This window comes from Eumetopias jubatus, unplaced genomic scaffold (assembly GCF_037043125.1).
Source record: "Eumetopias jubatus isolate StellerSeaLion01/CBP00866 unplaced genomic scaffold, mEumJub1_p1.0 scaffold_8, whole genome shotgun sequence".
NCBI lineage: Eukaryota > Metazoa > Chordata > Mammalia > Carnivora > Otariidae > Eumetopias > Eumetopias jubatus.
The window spans coordinates 40,830,112-40,848,373 of NW_028274814.1; the positions used below are offsets into that span (position 1 = coordinate 40,830,112).

At 48.1% G+C, this 18,262-nt stretch overlaps 1 protein-coding gene across 1 annotated transcript; it reads right to left on the reverse strand.

The window, feature by feature from the left end:
- Positions 1-12,564: 12,564 nt before the first annotated feature.
- On the reverse strand, positions 12,565-18,092 carry TEX52 (testis expressed 52). Its single transcript, XM_028120999.1, has 3 exons — positions 18,021-18,092; positions 16,372-16,949; positions 12,565-12,862 (listed from the first exon to the last, which is right to left on the reverse strand). Exons 1-3 carry the CDS (start codon positions 18,090-18,092, stop codon positions 12,565-12,567), a joined length of 948 nt encoding a protein of 315 aa, XP_027976800.1.
- Positions 18,093-18,262: the final 170 nt, after the last annotated feature.

Here is an 18,262-nt window from a genome sequence, read left to right on the forward strand (position 1 = left end):
TTTCGCTAGATTTTGTTTTTGTTTTTATTTTTGTAAGTAGGCTCCATGCCCAACATGGGGCTTGAACTCACGACCCTGAGTTCAAGAGTCACATGCTCTACTGACTGAGCCAGCCAGGCGCCCCTTAGGTCATTTTTCATTTACAAACAATGGTACTAATAATATTTTTACATGTACTTCCTGGGCACACGTGTAAACATTTCTCTAGAGTGCATACCTGGGTGTGGAATGGCTGGGGCCTCAGATACACAGCTTCTCCCCCGTTAGCATAATGCCAACTTGCCCTCCAGAGTATTTATACCAATGTGCACTCCAGTTATCCGTATTCGGGGGTTCCTCGGCCTCCACTTCCTCACCAGCACTTGGAATCAAACCTTTTACAGCCCTGACTCATCTGTCATCAGATTTTTCTCTCCAGCCTTTTACCTTCACCATCATCAAAATGCATTGGGTCAAGCACCTGCGCACATGTGTTGGACACGTACAGGATGGGAGCCCCAATCAAATCTTACTCCCTAGGGGCACAGTCTAATCCAGATATCGCCAAGGTGCACACACACATTCAGAGGGACAAGATTTCCAACGGCCTCCTGCAGACCCAGCCTGTTTGAAGCATTTTCACAGCCATGACAAGTATATGAGGAAGAATTGCATTGTGATCCTGTTTATAGACGAGAGAAATAGCTAAGTGTTATGGGTCACATTGTGCCCCCCCCACAAATTTGTACATTGAAGTCCCAACTCCCAGCACTTCAGAATGTAACCTTATTAGGAGACAGGGTCTTTAGAGAGATAATCAAGTTAACATGAGGTCACTAGGGTTGACCCTAATCCAACATGACTGTGTCCTTGCTAAAAGGGGAAATTTGGACACAAATTCCCGCACACAGGAAGAATGCCCCATAAACGTGAAGCCTGAGAGTGGCTGATGCATCTATAAGCCAAAGGGTGCCAAAGGTTGCCAAAGGTTGCCAGTATCCACCAGAAGCTGGGAGAAGGAGGGCCTGGGCCAGATCCTTTCTCAGCACCCTCAAAAAGAATCAACCTTGCTGGCACCTTGATCTTGGACTTCCAGCCTCCAGAACTGTGAGACAATACATTTCTGTGGTTTAAGCCATCTGGTTAGTGGTACTTGCTATGGCGGTCCCAGGAAGCTAATACACTGAGACTTAGAAATCTCACCTAACATTCAGTTACTGTATGGCAGAGCCAGGAATCAGACCCTTGTGTTCTGTCTCCCAAGTCCTGTGCAATGTCCACCATGCAAAAAGAGAAGACTGATGAAGACGATAAGCACGGAATGAACACCAAACTGTAGTGTGATTCCATTGATCAAGTTCTGGCCCACCTGCACCCTGGTTTCATTTACACTCAGTTTCAGTGGAATATTCCAGCTCCCTCCCATGCCTTGACATCCATTACTGCCACACATTTGCCTGGGATAGAGCTCAAAGAGGATCCACTGACAACATTGTGCTGGTTCCTGTGGTTGCTTCACTAGGGCCAACTATATGCATTGATAGATCAGGGAGTGGCCTACATACACAATGCTGGATGGGCCCAATGCTGAAATGTGTCTCCTCCCACTTTGTTTTTGGCAATTCACTCCTTAGGTTTGAAAATTCTTCAACATCTTCAGGAGGTCTTGATTAATTCATTTTTTTTTAGGAAGACTAATGCTATTAATGAAGAACAATGAGATGATTCCAGCGCATTTAGCAAAGTTGCCTCAGGCCAGGCTGACAACATGGATGGGATGTCTCCAAACTCTTAGGTGCACTTCGGTCTGCAGACTGAACTCCAGGGAAGAGTGAACACACCTTTGGTATAGAATGGAGACTTTGGAGTTGGCAGTTTAGATGGGGTGAGGTTCAGGATAGCATCACCTCTATTACAGTTGCTCTGACAAGGCCTTTGTTGCCTGGTGCTGGGAAGCACTGGTGCTCAGGAAATGCCATTTTCTGGAATGTAGCTGTGCAAAAGAGTCAAGTTGGTCCCTGTGTTCTGTGACCCAAACTAATGCTCTCTAATGCTTCACTATCTATCTCACCATCTGGGACTGGGACTCAGCAATAAGGAAACTCTTTCGCGTTTTTGTGATCCTCACTTACTTCCTTTGTAAATTTGTCCCCCCGCCCCCGCCCCCGCCAAATTGCAGAGAGAATGGGAATGTTCTGGCAATGCAAAACTCTGAGTTCTTCTTTCTCAGGAGCTAAAGCACTCCCATTGATAAGATGATGAACCCAATGCTATCTACTCATCCAATGCAATCCATATCAAAATACCAGTAGTATTTTTCACAGAACTAGAATGAACAACCCTAAAATTTGTATGGAACCACAGAAGGCACTGAATAGCCAAAGCAAGCTTGAAAAAGAAAAGCAAAGCTGAAGGCATCACAATTCTAGATTTCAAGTTATATACAAAGCTGCAGTAACCAAAACAGTATGGTCCTGGCACAAAAACAGACAATAAATCAATGGAACAGAATAAAGAGAACCCAGAAATAAACCCACACTTACATGGTCAGTTAATCTACGACAACGGAAACAAGAACAATGGGGAAAAGACAGTCTCTTCAACAAATTGTGTTGGGAAAACTGGACAGCAACATGCAAAAGAATGAAACTGGACCACTATCTTACACCACACACAAACATAAACTCAAAATGGATTAAAGACATAAATGTAAGACTTGAAACCATAAAAATCCTAGAAGAAAACATAGGCAGTAAACTCATGGACATCAACCTTAGCAACACTTTTGTGGATCTGACTCCAAAGGCAATGGCAACAAAAGCAAAAATAAACAATTGTGGGGTGCCTGGGTGGCTCAGTTGTTAAGCGTCTGCCTTTGGCTCAGGTCATGATCCGGGGGTCCTGGGATCAAGCCCCACATGGGGCTCCCTGCTCCACGGGAAGCCTGTTCTCCCTCTCCCATCCCCCCTGCTTGTGTTACCTCTCTCTCTGTCAAATAAAGAAATAAAATCTTAAAAAAAAATAAAAAATAAACAATTGTGACTACACCAAAATAAAAAGCTTCTGCACAGAGAAGGAAACCATTAATAAAACAAAAAGGCAGCCTACTGAATGGGAGAAGATATTTTCAAGCGAGGTATCTGGCAAGGGGCTAATATTCAGAATATATAAAGAACTCATACAACTCAATAACAAAAGCCTCCCAAATAATCCTATTTGGGCAGAGAACCTGAATGGACATTTTTCCAAAGAAGACATACAAGGCATACATGATCAATAGACACATGAAAAGATGCTCAACATCACTCATCATCAGGGAAATACAAATCAAAATCACAGTATCACCTCAGACCAGTCAGAATAGTGTGCTGGCGGGGATGTGGAGAAAGGGGATCCCTCTTGCACTGTTGATGGGAATGCAAACTGGTGCAGCCACTCTGGAAAACGGTATGCAGTTTCCTCAAAAAACTAAAAATAGAGCTATCATATGATCCAGTAATTCTACTTTTAGGTATTCACCCAAAGAAAATAAAAACACTAATTCAAAAAGATACATGCACCTCTATGTTTATTGCAGTGTTATTTATAATAGTCAAGATATGGAAGCAACCTAAATGTCCATCAATGGATATATGGATAAAGAAGATGTGGTATAAAATCGCACTACTGGGTACTCACCCGCCGAAAATGAAAACACTAATTCAAAAAGATATATACACCTTTATGTATATTGCAGCACTATTTACAATAGCCAAATAATGGAAATGACCCAAGTGCCCATCCATAAATGAATAAAGAAGATGTAATGTGTACACACACACACACACACACACACACACACAGTGGAATACTACTCAGCCATAAAAAGGATGAGATCTTGCCATTTGCAGCAACATAGATGGACCTAGCGGGTTTTATGCTAAGTTAAATAAATCAGACAGAGAAAGGCAAATGTCACATGATTTCACTTATATGTGGAATCTAAAAAAACAAAACAAGTGAATAAACAAACAAAAAACAGAAACAGATCCATAAGTACAGAGAACAAACTGATGGTCGTGGGAGGGGAGAGGGTAGGGGGTTTTGGCAAAACAGGTAGAGGGGATTAAGAGGTACAAACTTCTAGCTATAAAATAAATAAGTCATGAGGGTGAAAATTATAGCCTAGGGAATATAATCATTAATATTGTAATAACTTTGTAGGGTGACTAATGGTGACTACATTTAATCATGATTGAGCACTGCATAATGTATATAATCGTCAAATCACTATATAGTACACCTGGAACTAATATTATATGTCAACTGTACTTTGACTTTAAAAAATCTAGGCTTGTCTAACTAAAAAAAAAAAATAGAGAGAGAGAAATGGAAAAATGCCAGGGAATGTTCTGAGGCCAGTTTGTATACTCAGCGGGTGGTCTGTATCTTTGCCAACAACTTACCTCACTTCCCTCTCCTGGTCATTTTTTTTTAAGTTTATTTATTTTTAGTAATCTCTGTACCCAATGTGGGGCCCAAAACCCTGATCAAGAGTTGCATGCTCTTCTAATAAGCCAGCCAGGCACCCCATCCCCTGGTCATTTTTTAACCTGAAGGTTATAGAACTCAACAAACCAATTCATTAGCAAGGAATAACTACACTGAATTCCAAAGATGAGACACAGGAGGAGAAAACTTCCAGGAGCACTATTGAGGAAGATTAAACCAGTCTTCTATTATCAGGAGTAGAAGTGGAGATTTTCCTCTCATTTTTTCCATCTTGTGGTTCACATAGATGGTGAAGTGAATGGATCCAAATTCAGAAATTTTGCGAGAAAAAAATGGAAGCATGAGATTTGGCTCCCTCACTGCATTGATTCTCCTCTGAATTACAGCAAATTTTCCTTTCATTCAGTCAAAAAGGATTTATTGAGCGCCTACTCTATGTCAGACACTGAGGTAGGCTCTGGGCGTACAATGGTGAACCAGATGAAAGGCCCGCCCTCACGAAGTTCACATTGTAAGGAGGAAGGCAGATGGTGAACAACTACATTTAGAACAACAGGTAGTGATGAGAGAGCCATGGGGGTCAGGCGATGGGTAGATGACACCATGCATAGATGAGAACAAGGTGAGGGAGAGGGCTGTGCACGTAGCTGGAGGAAGGGGGTCGCACACGGAGAACTGGGAATCATGCAGGTGAGAAAGGCTATAGGCTGGGACGGTGCTTGTCCCCACGCACACCCGGACAGGGTAGAGCTGCACCTCTGCATCCCTTCTGTCTGGTCTGGCTCCTCAGTGACCAGTCACTCACACCAGGAAGATGAGCGGGGGTAGAGAGCATTGTCTCCAGCTATTGAGAGAATGGAGTTACCTTGTCTACTCCAGGATGGAACCCTCTTCCTGGCTCTCCTTGGCACAGTGCTCTTTCCCCCGGGGTTAACAAGCCACCAAACCCTGAGTCCGACAGACCTGAGAGGGTTGGGATTCCCTCTACTGAAAGAGTACACAGAATGCTGCTGTGTGGGTTCCAGAACAGCAGTATTTCTAGCGATGTATTTCTAGCGATGAGGAAGGCGGAGAGAGGCATCGAACATAAGGTTCTCTTGGTCTTCACGCTCACAGGCTCCGGATCTTCTGGAGAACTTTCTGCCTTTAGATAAAACCAGACCACACCTTATACTTGCCAGTGGGTATCAGACAATCATTAGCAAGTCTAGATTTGTGTTGGCCAAGACAGCAGTCACCAGCTACAGATGGTTATCGAGTACTTGAGGTGCGGCTGGTCTAAAGAGAGCTTTGTTGTACGTGTAAACTATACACCAGATTTTGAAAACAATACAAGAAACAATGTGAAATACTTCAATTATTTTTACATAGTTTACATTATTTTATATGGATAATATTTTGGATCTATTGTATTAAACAAAATATGTTATAAAAATGAACTTCAGGATGCCTAGGTGGCTCAGTTGGTTAAGCATCTGCCTTCAGCTCAAGTCATGATCTCCAGGTCCTGGGAATCAAGTCCCACATCGGGCTCCTTGCTCAGTGGGGAGCCTGCTTCTCCCTCTGCCTGTCACTCCCCCTGCTTCTGCTGTCTCTCTTTCTGACAAGTAAATAAAATCTTTAAATGAACTTCACCATTTTTACTTTTTTATTTATTTAAAAATTTATTTATTTATTTGGGGGGGGCATGAGAGTGCAGGGTGGCAGGGAGAGGCAGAGGGAGGGAGAAAGAGTTTCAAGCAGACCCTGAGCAGAGCCTGGAGCCCTGAGCAGGGCTCAATCACATGACCCCAAGATCACAACCTGAGCCAAAACCAAGAGTCAGAAGCTCAACCAACTGAGTCACCCAGGCGCCCCAACGTTTTACTTTTTTTTAATATGGCAACTAACAAATTTAAAGTCACATATACAGGTCTATTATATTTCTACTGGATGGCACTGGTCTAAATAGATTCACAGCTCATTTCCTTGAACCTGATATAATCTGTGTGAGCAACTCTCTGCTCTTTCAGGAAGTTCTTCTTTATATCTAATCTAAATCCCTGTAGCTATTATTCAAAATCCCTGCCTTCTTGTCCAAGCCTCAATGTTGATGGAGATGAACTGGTTCCCACCTTCCTTGGGATAAGCTTTCATGCCTCTAAATATCTTTATACCTCTTCTTTTTAGCCTTTTTTCTTCAAGGCTTGAGTAGTGCTGATTCTTAACTCTGACAGTAGGGATGGGGAGGAGAGCTCATTTGGCCGGGTGAAATCACCCAGACATTGCTCTGCCACATAAGGAAATTCCCAGAATATTCTTCATAGAATGGGTCATTCAGAGCTTAGACAAACAGCTCCCTTGAGCCCGTGGAAGGTTAAGGGCAGTCAGCTCTATTTCGGGCTTTCTCCTCTGGCCCTGTCAGATCTGCTGAGGACAGGAATAAAGCTGTTTTCCAGAATTCTCCTGTCCAGCAAGGGTCCCAGGAAGTCTGTGCCAATTTTGAAATTTATCGCCCTACCTCCACCCCAAAGACTACCAGACTATGACAACGTTTTATATTTGGCACTTGGTTGATCTTCTCCTACTTTATGGATGGCAAAACCAAGGCACAGAAAATCCCAGGGTTCATCTCCATTGACGAAACCAGACCGAACATGGTATTTTGAAATCAGATAAAGCTTGGTCAAGTATTCCAACTCAGTTATTAACTAACTCTGAGTGAGGTGCTTAAGCTTTTGGAATCTACTTCCTCTCCTGTAAAATTGAAATGACATGTAATTTGTAGAATTTCCATGAAGTTTAAATGAGAGGCAGGAAAGCAAATTGGTTAAGAGCGCTCTGTGCCTCAGTTTACTCCTCTCTAAAATGGAGATTATGATGGGACCTATCTCACAGTGTGAGGATTAAACGGGGTGATTCTTGGAAAGTTCTCAAAACACTGCCTAACACGTAATGAGTGCTGAGTAAATGTTTGCTGTTGTTGGGGAGCTGTACATGTCAATACACACATGTGTGCTTGCACACACACATGCACACTCTCAGATGCCTCTCCCCTTTGCTCCCAGAGTACAACTGGATTGGTTATCTCTGACATTATTTCTCACACTATTTTTAATTACTTGTCCACCTTCCCACCAGACCCTAGGCTTTCTAAGGGTGGGTTTTTTTTATCCCCCCTGTCTTTTCTCTCTCTTCTTAGCCAAAATTAGTTGAACGAATGGGTCGGCAGGACTCCTGTGGACACAGGAGGAAATGTGCCATTATTAACCCATCTACTCAGGCGATGAGACACTAGAACAGCCCGTTGAGTTCCCCACCTGAACTTGGCAGCAGAATCCAACTAATGCCCTGGGCTCTCCCTCCAGACCCCCGTCTATTCATTCCCCTTTCTTTTGCACCCACAGGAAGTACTTGCCAATTCCTCTCATCTCCTGGGGTCTGTGCCAAAATCTGGATCCTGCAAATGCCCTCAGCGGATCTGACAAAGCTGCCCGGCGCCTCCACCCATGCTGGACCTTGTTGCTTCAGAGACTCCTGCTTTGCCTTTCCTCTGGCTTCAGCACGTCTCCTCTTCCCTCCTGGGTTTATCTGCTTTCTTTCCTGCTTCCATTTTCCTCCATTCTCCCCTCTCTCCTCGCTGAAGCTTTGGGCTGGCCCTTGGCACCTCTGGCCATGACCCCCATTTCCTAGTGATACTCGTGCCAAAGAATTCACTGGCTATTTGCTAGGAACCATGTATGATACCTAGTGTCAGTGTTGACTGAACATCCGGGGAGAATGGTGGTAGGCTAAGAGGAGCCACCCTGCAAAACCTTGACCTTCGGCTTGGAACAATGGCAAGATGCAACAACATGGAGGTGTTTGTAAGGTTTTGTCCTGGGACCTGCAGAGAGTGTGTCAGCTTGAGATTACCGTGAGATGGGCAACTATATGAATGACCGCCGAAACCACTAGTTATGATGATACATAGGAAGAAGCAACTATTTGTATAGTAAATAAGTAAAGGTCAGTGGACACCACACGTAGGAGAGGGCTTGGAGGCTGATAGAGAAACAAGAAGATGAAGGGCTTGGAGCAAGCGAGTCAGCAATGAGTAGACATAAAAAGGCCAGAGGATCCTGAGGAAGGTGGGAAGTGAGTCTGGGGGAGAAAGAATGTCTGATTTGTCACCTCAGGGAGCAGCAATGGGGCTTTTAGAGGCCTGGCAATTAGACGGGACAAGGCAGGCAGACAGCCAGATGAAGACTGAAGACTGAAGATCATGGTTGACAGTGTGGCTAGCTCTGCACCCCTCCCAGGGGTTCCCAGCCAGCCCCACAGCTTCCGACATGCACTGACCCTCCCAACCATCCCCCCCACCCCCGAGTCAGGCTCATGAGACTAATACCTGCCTGAGGCAGAGGGAAGTTGCGGAAGGGGAGGTGTTGACCCAGAAATGGCTCTGAGGCCTCTGTGCTGGGATTAATTAGTGTCCATGAAGCCCGTGCCATTCAGCAGAGCACGGGGTGTTCTGGGATTGGTGTGCTGGGTATGTTGGGGGAGGAATGTTCACTCTGCTTCCCCTCGAAAGTTACGGTGAGAGAGTAGATCTTTAAGGCAGGCCGGGGAGAGCAATCCCCCGCTCCACCCCAACAAAGGCTTTCAAGAACTCCATACTTCTTAGTGTATGTGGGGCAGGGTGAGGGGGATGGTGTTCATGGCTGCTAGCAGGCTGAGCTGGGGATCGCCTTGGAAGAGTCCCCAGGCCCAAGAGGGGGTCTGGATACTATTGCTGTCCCTCAGATCTCCACAGCCCAGTGCAGCTCAGGAATTTCAGGAGTCTTGCTTCTGCATCTCAGGCTGGCCTGTGGACAAGAAGGCCTCTGATGATCCTGTAGTCCCCCCTTGCCAGCAGGAAGGAGGTTGCTATCCAGAGAGCTGAGCAGAAAGGCGGTGGGTCGGGTGGAAATCCCGACGGGAGGCTAGCAGCCTCTGGACTGGTGTGGGTCTGCCAAGGCAGGAGTCTGTGTACGTGCGCCTTACCTTTCGGCCTTCCCGTAGCTTCCAGGCCAGCGGGGGAGGAGGCTTTCTCTGGAGAAATCCAGTGGCCTCCTTCCCCCGACTCTCTAACTCTCCATATTAACCCTCTAAGTTTCCCTGGGGCCTCTCACTGTGCAGGTTGATGATGACCTTTGGGAGGGGCATCATTACTCTCAGGCTTTCAGTTTCCTCATCTGCAAGGTGGGATTACTAGGGTACACATCAGTGGAATAAAGAAAATAGTAGAAGTGAAGTACCTGCAAAGTGTCTGGCCCAGTGTAGACCCTCCATAAATGGAGCCATCAACCAGTCATCACTCATAGAATAAAAACAATGGGTGGGATGTTGTTCAGCCATAAAGAGGCGTTAAGTACCGACACATGCGAGGTGTGGATGAACAAAACCCAGGCATCGGTAGGCTAGTCGCTGAGGTAGAATAATAGAAGAGAAGTGGGATGACAACACAGGCCCTTAAGTCCCAGCCCCCAGCCCAGTGTCTCCCGTCTGCTTCCGGGAGGGCGGGGATGCCTGGCTGTGTAGCCCCGAGCAAGCCGCTTCTCCATGGGCCTCGGTTTGCCATCTAAACCCTGCAGCTCCCCCAGCTTGTGCTCTCTCTCTGACAAACAAATAACATCTTTTTAAAAAATTAAAAAATAGGGCGCCTGGGTGGCTTAGTTGGTTAAGCGACTGCCTTCGGCTCAGGTCATGATCCTGGAGTCCCGGGATCGAGTCCCGCATCGGGCTCCCTGCTCGGCAGGGAGTCTGCTTCTCCCTCTGACCCTCTTCCCTCTCGTGCTATCTCCCATTCTCTCTCTCTCAAGTAAATAAAAATAAAATCTTTAAAAAATAAATAAAAAATAAATAAAAAATAAAAAAATAAGTAAATAAATAAACCCTAACGGGGTTCGACTTGTGTCCTCACAGCCTGCCCAGTCCTGACCTGTTAGGACTCTAGGTAAAGGGACCTCCTGCTTTCCGCCATTGTCCTTAACCCAGAGTGGGAAGGAGGGGCACATTCCCCAAGCCGTCACTCCCCTGGAGTACTCAGGGGACTCTCCTTCACCCCCGGGGCTCTGGTCCCCGCCCACCGCCCACACATCCTGGGAGGAGTGTTAGGAAGAATGACTACTGAAGAGAACCACAGATGTGGAACCAGAAGGAAATCTGGAAACTCTCTATCACACCCCATTTACTGTAATTGTTTTTAATTGAGACTAAATCCGCATAACAAAACAATTGCCATTTTTAAAGTATACAGTTCAGTGGCATTTTGTTCATTCGTGATGTTCTGCAACCACTCCTATCTAGTTCAAAAATACTTTCCCCACCCTAAAAGAAAACCCTGTACCCACTGAGCAGTCAGTCCCCACTTGCCCCTCTCCCAGCGCCTGGCAACCACCAACTCACCTTCTGTCTCTATGGACTCGCCTTTTCTAGATATTTCATAGAAATAGAATCATATCATACGTGGCCTTTTGTGCCTGACTTCTTTCACCCAGCGTCATTTAAAAAAAAAAAAAAAGGTTTTATTTATTTGAGAAAGTGAAAGAGAGTGAGCAAGTGAGACAGAGCACGGGCGTGGGGTGGGGAGGGGTGGGGAGGTTCAGAGGGAGAGGGAGAAGCAGGCTCCCCACTGAGCCGACAGCCTGACACGGGGCTCCATCCCAGGACCCTGAGATCATGACCTGAGCCTAAGGCAGATGCTTCACCGACTGAGCCACCCAGGCGCCCCGCAGCGTCACATTTTCAAGGTTCATCCACATCGTAGCATGGGTCAGTACTTAATGCCTCTTTATGGCTGAACAACATTCCACCCATTGTTTTTATTCTATGAGTGATGACTGGTTGATGGCTTCATTTATGGAGGGTCTACACTGGGCCAGACACTTTGCAGGTACTTCACTTCTATTATTTTCTTTATTCCACTGATTTGTACCCTAGTAATCCCACCTTGCAGATGAGGAAACTGAAAGCCTGAGAGTAATAATGCCCCTCCCAAAGGTCATATAGCTGGTTAGTGGTCAAACCAGGGCTGGAACCCTGGTGGGGTTTCAATTCCCAGGTACCTAGGGGGCTTGAGAAAAGCGGGCAAGAGGGCAGTGGTCAGAAGGCCAGGAGAAGCCCCGCTGAGGAAGATCACCAACCTGGGGTAGGACAGGGGCACGAGGAGGTGAGGCGGGCCCGCACCATACAAGTTCTCCCCTTCCAGCCACCTCCCTGCTGCCCCTTCTCCTGGGCCTCCCACACCAAATCTCTACCCTAGCTGGGGGCAGCACCTTTCTGACCAACAGGATTTGCCTGCCTCCACCTCAGGCCCCTTGTCTCTGGCCCCCCACAACAAAAGCTGGGGCATCCGGGGTTACCTGTAGCACAGGCCCAAGGCCCTAACATAATGCTCTGAGATGACCACCATTTTACCTTGAATCTCTACTTTGCTCTACTTCTGTCCCTCCGCAGAGACCTGGCCAGCCTTCCTCAGCCCTGACTTTTCCATTCTCTGGCACCAGTCTTGGCCTGACCTCGGCTCCCAAACCCTGTGGGGGAATGGCAACCCAGCAGAGTTGCTTCTGGTCTTTGTCCAGACATCACATGGTCTAGGGAGGTAGGGAATCGAAGTTATTTTGCCTCAGAAGCTTCCTGTACCCTGACCAATCCCAGTTTTGTTCCAAATGGGTTATGGGAGTCAAGGTAACTTCATAGCCATATTGCTTACAGTGCCTCGTCCCCCACCCCAACACACACACACACACACGCGCGCGCACACACACACACACACACACACACCCCTTCTTCCTCCCCACTCCTCATTCTGTCCCTAAAAACTGGATCCCCCTCTGCTGTCCCTGCTCTACCCTCACTCAATCTTCCCACCTGCTATGAGAGAGTCCTCCAAGGAAGACAGATAATAATTTAGTTTCAGTAGAGTCTCTAGGAGCCTGGGGGACAGAGGTGGCTTGCAGTTGGAGGGATGGTGGTGAGGCTCTGTTGTGCAGAAGCCAGTCCTTCAGCCACCCCAGAGGCTTCTTGCTGAAGGTGTACTGGTTGGGAACACTGTAGCCCACCACAGTCCTCGCCCAGATGGAGGCTCTATCTTTAGATCTGTCCAGGTCTTCTCTTTGTCTTCCTTGCTAAGGTTTTACCAGGCGGCGGTGCTTTGGAGAGATGACAGAGGGGCAAGGCCACCCGGTTCTCTATCAGGGTTTGGTAATTCCTCACAAGGTCCTGGCTCAGGGGTGCGCTGGGCAGCAAGGCCAGTTTTAGCACCCTCTCCTGGTAATGGGGCAGAGGGTTCGGGCAGAGCCAGCCCCTGGCAAAACCACTGGGAAGTGGGTTGGGCATGAGTTGGAGGCCTCGGGGCTCAAACCTTCCACCAGCTGAGATGTGCCGGTACCTGTTGGAGGAAAGGGGTATAACAGAGAGGTCAAAGGAGAGGTGTGGCCATGGTGGGAGGAGTAAGAAAGGAAAGCATGATGCTTTTCTCATAGCTTAATAAAAGTTTATTTTGGGGCGCCTGGGTGGCTCAGTTGGTTAGGTTTCTGCTTTCCTCTCGGGTCAGGATCCCAAGGTCCTGGGATCGAGCCCCACATCGGGGTCCCTGCTCAGTGGGGAGCCTGCTTCTCCTTCTCCCTCTGCCTGCCACTGCCCCTGCTTGTGCTCTCTCTTGTCAAAGAAATAAATAAAATCTTTAAAAAAAAAATTAATAAATAAGAGTTTATTTTCACAATGCTACAAAGGTAAGACCCCCAATTTATAATTCTTCATGTTCCTCTCAAAAGAAAAATTTTTTAAAGATTATTTATTTATTTATTTGAGATTTATTTTATTTTATTTATAAAATTTATTTAATTAATTAATTAATTTATTTATTTATTTATTCCTACTCAGCGGGGAATCTGCTTCTCCCTCTCCCTCGGCCTCTCCCCCCAGCCCCCGCTTGTGCTCTCTCTCAAATAAATAAAATCTTTAAAAATGAAATAAAAAAATAAAAAAAAAAACAGTTGAATAGTGGCAAATTTGCTGTGCTTCAACATGCTTTGCAGCTCATCCAGCAGATATCCCCGTTTGCTGTCTTTGGTTTACATGAGACATACTCAGGCCTGGCTGCATGTTAGAATCACTCCTAGGGAGCTTTTTTAAAAAATTCCTGTGCTCAGGCTGCCCACTCCCCGGGCCAACTAAATCAGAATCTCATGAACGGGCCTCAGACCTCACCATTTTTTAAAGAGGCCCAGGTGATTGTAATGTGCTACCAGAGTTGAGAACGGCTGGGTTTATGTATAAATATTCTATTTCCCAGCAATATCGTGGGCATCGTGAAGCTTAGACCTGTCTGGACCTCTCCTTTGACCTCTCTGTTCTCTGCATACCCCTTTCCTCCAACAGGTACCGGCACATCTCAGCTGGTGGAAGGTTTGAGCCCTGAGGCCTCCAACCCATGCCCAACCCACTTCCCAGTGGTTTTGCCAGGGGCTGGCTCTGCCCGAACCCTCTCACGCTCAAAATGTGCCCTCTCGCTGATCTAGAGACTTTTTTTTTTTAAAAGATTTATTTATTTGAGAGAGAGAGAGAGTGAACAAGCATGAGCAGGGGGAGGGGCAGAGGGAGAGGGAGAGAGAGAATCCACAAGCATGTGAGTGCAGAGCCTGACAGGCGGCTGGACAAGAGGCTCGGCCCCAGGACCCTGAGAACACGACCTGAGCTGAAATCGAGAGTTGGCCGCTTAACTGACTGAGCCACCCAGGCGCCTCCGATCTAGTGACATTTTTTTTTTTAAAAGATTTTATTTATTTATTTGACAGAGAGAGACACACGGCGAGAGAGGGAACACAAGCAGGGGGAGAGGGAGAGGGAGAAGCAGGCCTCCTGCCGAGCAGGGAGCCCGATGCGGGGCTCGATCCCAGGATCCCGGGATCACGACCTGAGCCGACGGCAGACGCTTAACGGCTGAGCCACCCAGGCGCCTCCGATCTAGTGACATTTTTAAAGGTACTTTAACCCCTTACAGAACTGCTCCGAAGGAACAACAGGACGAGATGGGCCCTTCCTCTCACCATTCTGTCTTGTTCCCTCCTGGTGAACTTGTACACATTCTTCAAAGTTCAGCTCATGTACCACGTCCTCTGTGAACCGCAAAACCTTGTCTGGGACTCCTTCATTCCTGGCTCCAGTGACTGGGCCTCCAGCAACAAACAGAGGGAAACAAGGATCCTCCTCTCATGGGGATGCCGTACTAATGACACGATTTACTGAGCCCCCTCTCTATGCCAGACACCACGCCTTCTCATCTTCTAACAACCCTGCAGGGTACCAGGTACATCTCCAATACATACTTGGGTAAAGTGAGGCTCAGAGAAAGTCAAGGTGGTACAGCAAGTTTGCTATCGAGCTGGGTAGATTGCTACCTAGATGTGGGTGGCTCCTGAGCCCATGGAGCTCCTGCCCTCACACACATTCTCTGTACCCCCAGCACTGCGCTGAGCTCTTTTTGTGGATAATTGTGGTTTTCTTATGCTGTCTTTATAGAACATTATATCACATCAGAAGTAGCGGTGAACATGTCTGATTCCCCAGTCAGGCAAGAGGGAAAGTGGTTAGGCGTGCAGTTCCGGAACTGATCCGTCTGGGTTCGAATCCCAGCTCTGCCCCTTTACTGGCCATATGAACTTGGGCGAGTTAAGTGACTTCCCTGTTTCAGATGCCCCATCTGTAAAATGGGGTTGCTCGTAAGAGTTTCTAATCGGAGTAGTGGGAGGTGATAAATAATATATTTATCTCAAGTGATTACAACTTCTGGCACTATCATTTCACGGAAGTTAATTTTTATCGTTATTTTGGGTGGGGGCGCGATCTAAGTCTTATCACCTTTGTATGCCTAGTGTTAGCACATACTAGCAATCAACAATCCGTCCTGCAAGGGCTGCAGACAGAAGCCAAAGTCCTGAATAATCTCTCAAAATCACCAACTGTTGGCATTTTTTGAAAAGATTAAAAATCTCCGCGGCCTCCCCTCCAGCCCCTCACTGCTTCTGTTAATGCCCTCGGGGTTGGAATTTTAGATATTCTATCCTTATTCCCCCTTTCCTGTCTTATCCCCTTGGAAACGGGACTCAGTACGGGGAACAACCGGGCTGTGCGTTCCCACGGTGGACAGTGAGGGAAAGCTGCAGGGCGCTCCATTAACCCCTTTCACGTTCCTGTCTCTGCTCAGACTTGTCAACCCTCCATCCCCTTCTTTCCACCTTTCTGAGGGCTTCCTGCCCTTCCAGCCCTCACCCGGTTTCCGCACAAAGCCTTCCTGGGGGGACGCTCCAGCCCACAGCGACCCCTCCCTCCTCTGCATTTCTGTAGTAACATCTGTTTTTTGTATAGTGCTTTCATATCTCCGGTAACCTATTTTATCGTCTCCCATTGAGGGAGAAGTGGTGTTTACCGTCTGCATTTTATCAGTGATGGAATTGGGTCTGGAAGAACTAAACAGTCTGCCAAGTCTGGACTTTAATCCAAACCTCTGACTATAGCTCTCAGCTCTTTCCATTAGTAACTGATATTCTTACAACACTCACTGTCTGTGTCACACTTTGGACACATAGGGTGCATGGGCTTGTGTTGTTAGCTGCCCCTCCAAGCCTGTAGGGAGGTATCGGCCTTTCCTAAGCTCCCTGGAGGAAGGGAATGGATGACTTTTGTCTGTACCCCCAGGGCCTAGCAGGTGTTAAGCGCCTAGGTGTACCCCGTGCATTCTAGTGATACGGTTAGGCGATTTCCCCTGGCTGGCCTTCCCTTGCCTCCACACCTTCCTTCCAGCCACATTCAGCTAGAGTACCAAGGGAGCCATCAGAAACAGGGACGAGAGAGAGGGAGCGTCACCTGAACATGAGTAGGCTGTGTGAGCCCCCCCACCCCGAGCCCCCGAGGAAGGAGCTCCTCTTCTTGAAGTTCTCTGGGCACAGGATGTTGCCCTTGGTGTCGAGTGGAGGTGCCCTCACTTCGCTCCTCAGTTTGAGTTTCTCCAGCTCCCTCACTTCCTGTATCGTCCTGACAATCACCTGGTTCTTCCTGTTCTCGTCCACGAAGATAGGAGTACAGCAGATGAAGCTCAGGAAACTGTTCCGACCCACCCAGGAGGGAGGGGGGATGGGGGGCTCTGCTGGGGGGCAGCCATGGGCCCTGGGGTCCGTCAGCCAGCGCCACACGTGGCTATCGTAGGGCCTGTCAGGCCTGGTGGGAAAGGCGGCAGGCAAACGGCCCACATCAAGCCACGTGTGAAAGCCCCAGGTGTGCTGTGCTGCATCCTTCGAAGGGTAGATTAGTCGGCGACGCACCTCAGACTTGACCTCCGTGCAGGGCGGCGGCTTCAGGGCCAGCCGGTGGTGGGCCTGCCGGGTGAAGCCGGGCCACTCCCAGGACTCACTGGGGAGGAGGAACTCACGTTGAGCCCACGTTTGGTGGGTCAGGAGGGGCTCGCTGGCGTGGGCCATCTAGGGAGAGACAAACGGGAGCCTGGGGGACCACTCTGCCTCTCTCTCCCAGGAGCGGCCGCAGAGACAACAAGAGGCCGGCCTCCTCAGACCCCAGATTCTCATCAGGACCCTGGCGGCCTGGCCGAAAACCATGTCTCCATTCCTGCCCTGCCGTCAGAAGTTCTGTCTGTTCTGTAGGGGTCCCCTGGGTTTCTCACCTTCTGCTCTCTCTCCCACCCCCTCTCCTCAGCTATCTCCCTGCCCTTCACTCTTTACGTTACCGGTCCTCTCCACTCTGGCTGCCACCCCCACCCCCTGCCTGGAACTGGTGCTCCTAACACGGTACATCAGGCCTGAAGAAACTGTGAGGGGGAAATGCCCCTTACTAAGCAACACGGAGGAGGAAAATCTTTCTCCAGAGAATGCAGCCCAGGGTTTCTTCTCTCCCGGACTCGTCCTGTTACTCGTTTCTCTGTCATCCGTGCATTTCCCTCACTTCTCATCCAAACACAGGCAAGTATGGAAAACACCTAGAAAGCTGGTTCCTTCCCTTTCCTGTGTCCCACCTCCTGTGAAATCCACAGTAGCCACTATGTATTGACACTGTGCTAAACACATCCACAACTCAATTAAGCCTCATAGTCCTATGAGCAAAGTGTTGTTAATTGTCCCATCTCAAGGATACCAAAGGCAAGACAAAATGAGGGTGACTAAGTCACCCAAGGTTGCCAGGTCAGTGAGGGGCAGAGCTGGGACTCGAGCCATCTCCTGTGCTACCCAAAATGCCTCCTCCTCCTTTCCACCCTAGAACTTGGATTCCAAAAACTCACCTGTCTCTTGGGCCCACTCCGCTGTCATTTCTCTCTGACCGCCCCAGTAGGTGGGGCTGGGAGATGTAATAACCAGGCATCTCCTTTTCTCTGTTCTGAGCTGTGTTCACAATACCATAGGAATAAGAGAGGAAGACGGTAGAAGAGCTCTGGGCCAGACCTACTGACCAGAAGAAAGTATGGCCCACCCCAGGGGGACAGCCCTTAGCCCAGCAGAGTGCAGACAGATAGGCTGTGGAGATGGGGCCCCACCTCCTACCTGCAAGAAAGGTTTATGGACATGGGGTGGATCATCCCGCCCTCTGGGTTGTCTTTGTGGGCTACTGGCCATTCCCCCTGTGGGCCTGATTGCCAGGAGGGGCCGCTTTGTAGGGAAGACTTTCCTGGCAGCATTGTTTGCTGTTGGGGTTGCTATGGTGATGCTTCCTGGATGGTGACGCAGGAGGCAGCCCTTACCTCCCCCTGGGAGGGCTCATCAGTCCCTTGGGCCCTTGGCTGCCT

What these genes read in the sequence shown, in the direction of transcription:
- TEX52 (XM_028120999.1), bottom strand. Translation starts at nt 18,092, where the DNA reads ATGGCCAGTAGCCCACAAAGACAACCCAGAGGGCGGGATGATCCACCC. An exon ending in TCCATAAACCTTTCTTGCAG is followed by an intron (nt 16,950 to 18,020) that starts GTAGGAGGTGGG and finishes GTCTCTCCCTAG; the next exon opens with ATGGCCCACGCCAGCGAGCC. An exon ending in TCCTTCCTCGGGGGCTCGGG is followed by an intron (nt 12,863 to 16,371) that starts GTGGGGGGGCTC and finishes TTCCTCCAACAG; the next exon opens with GTACCGGCACATCTCAGCTG.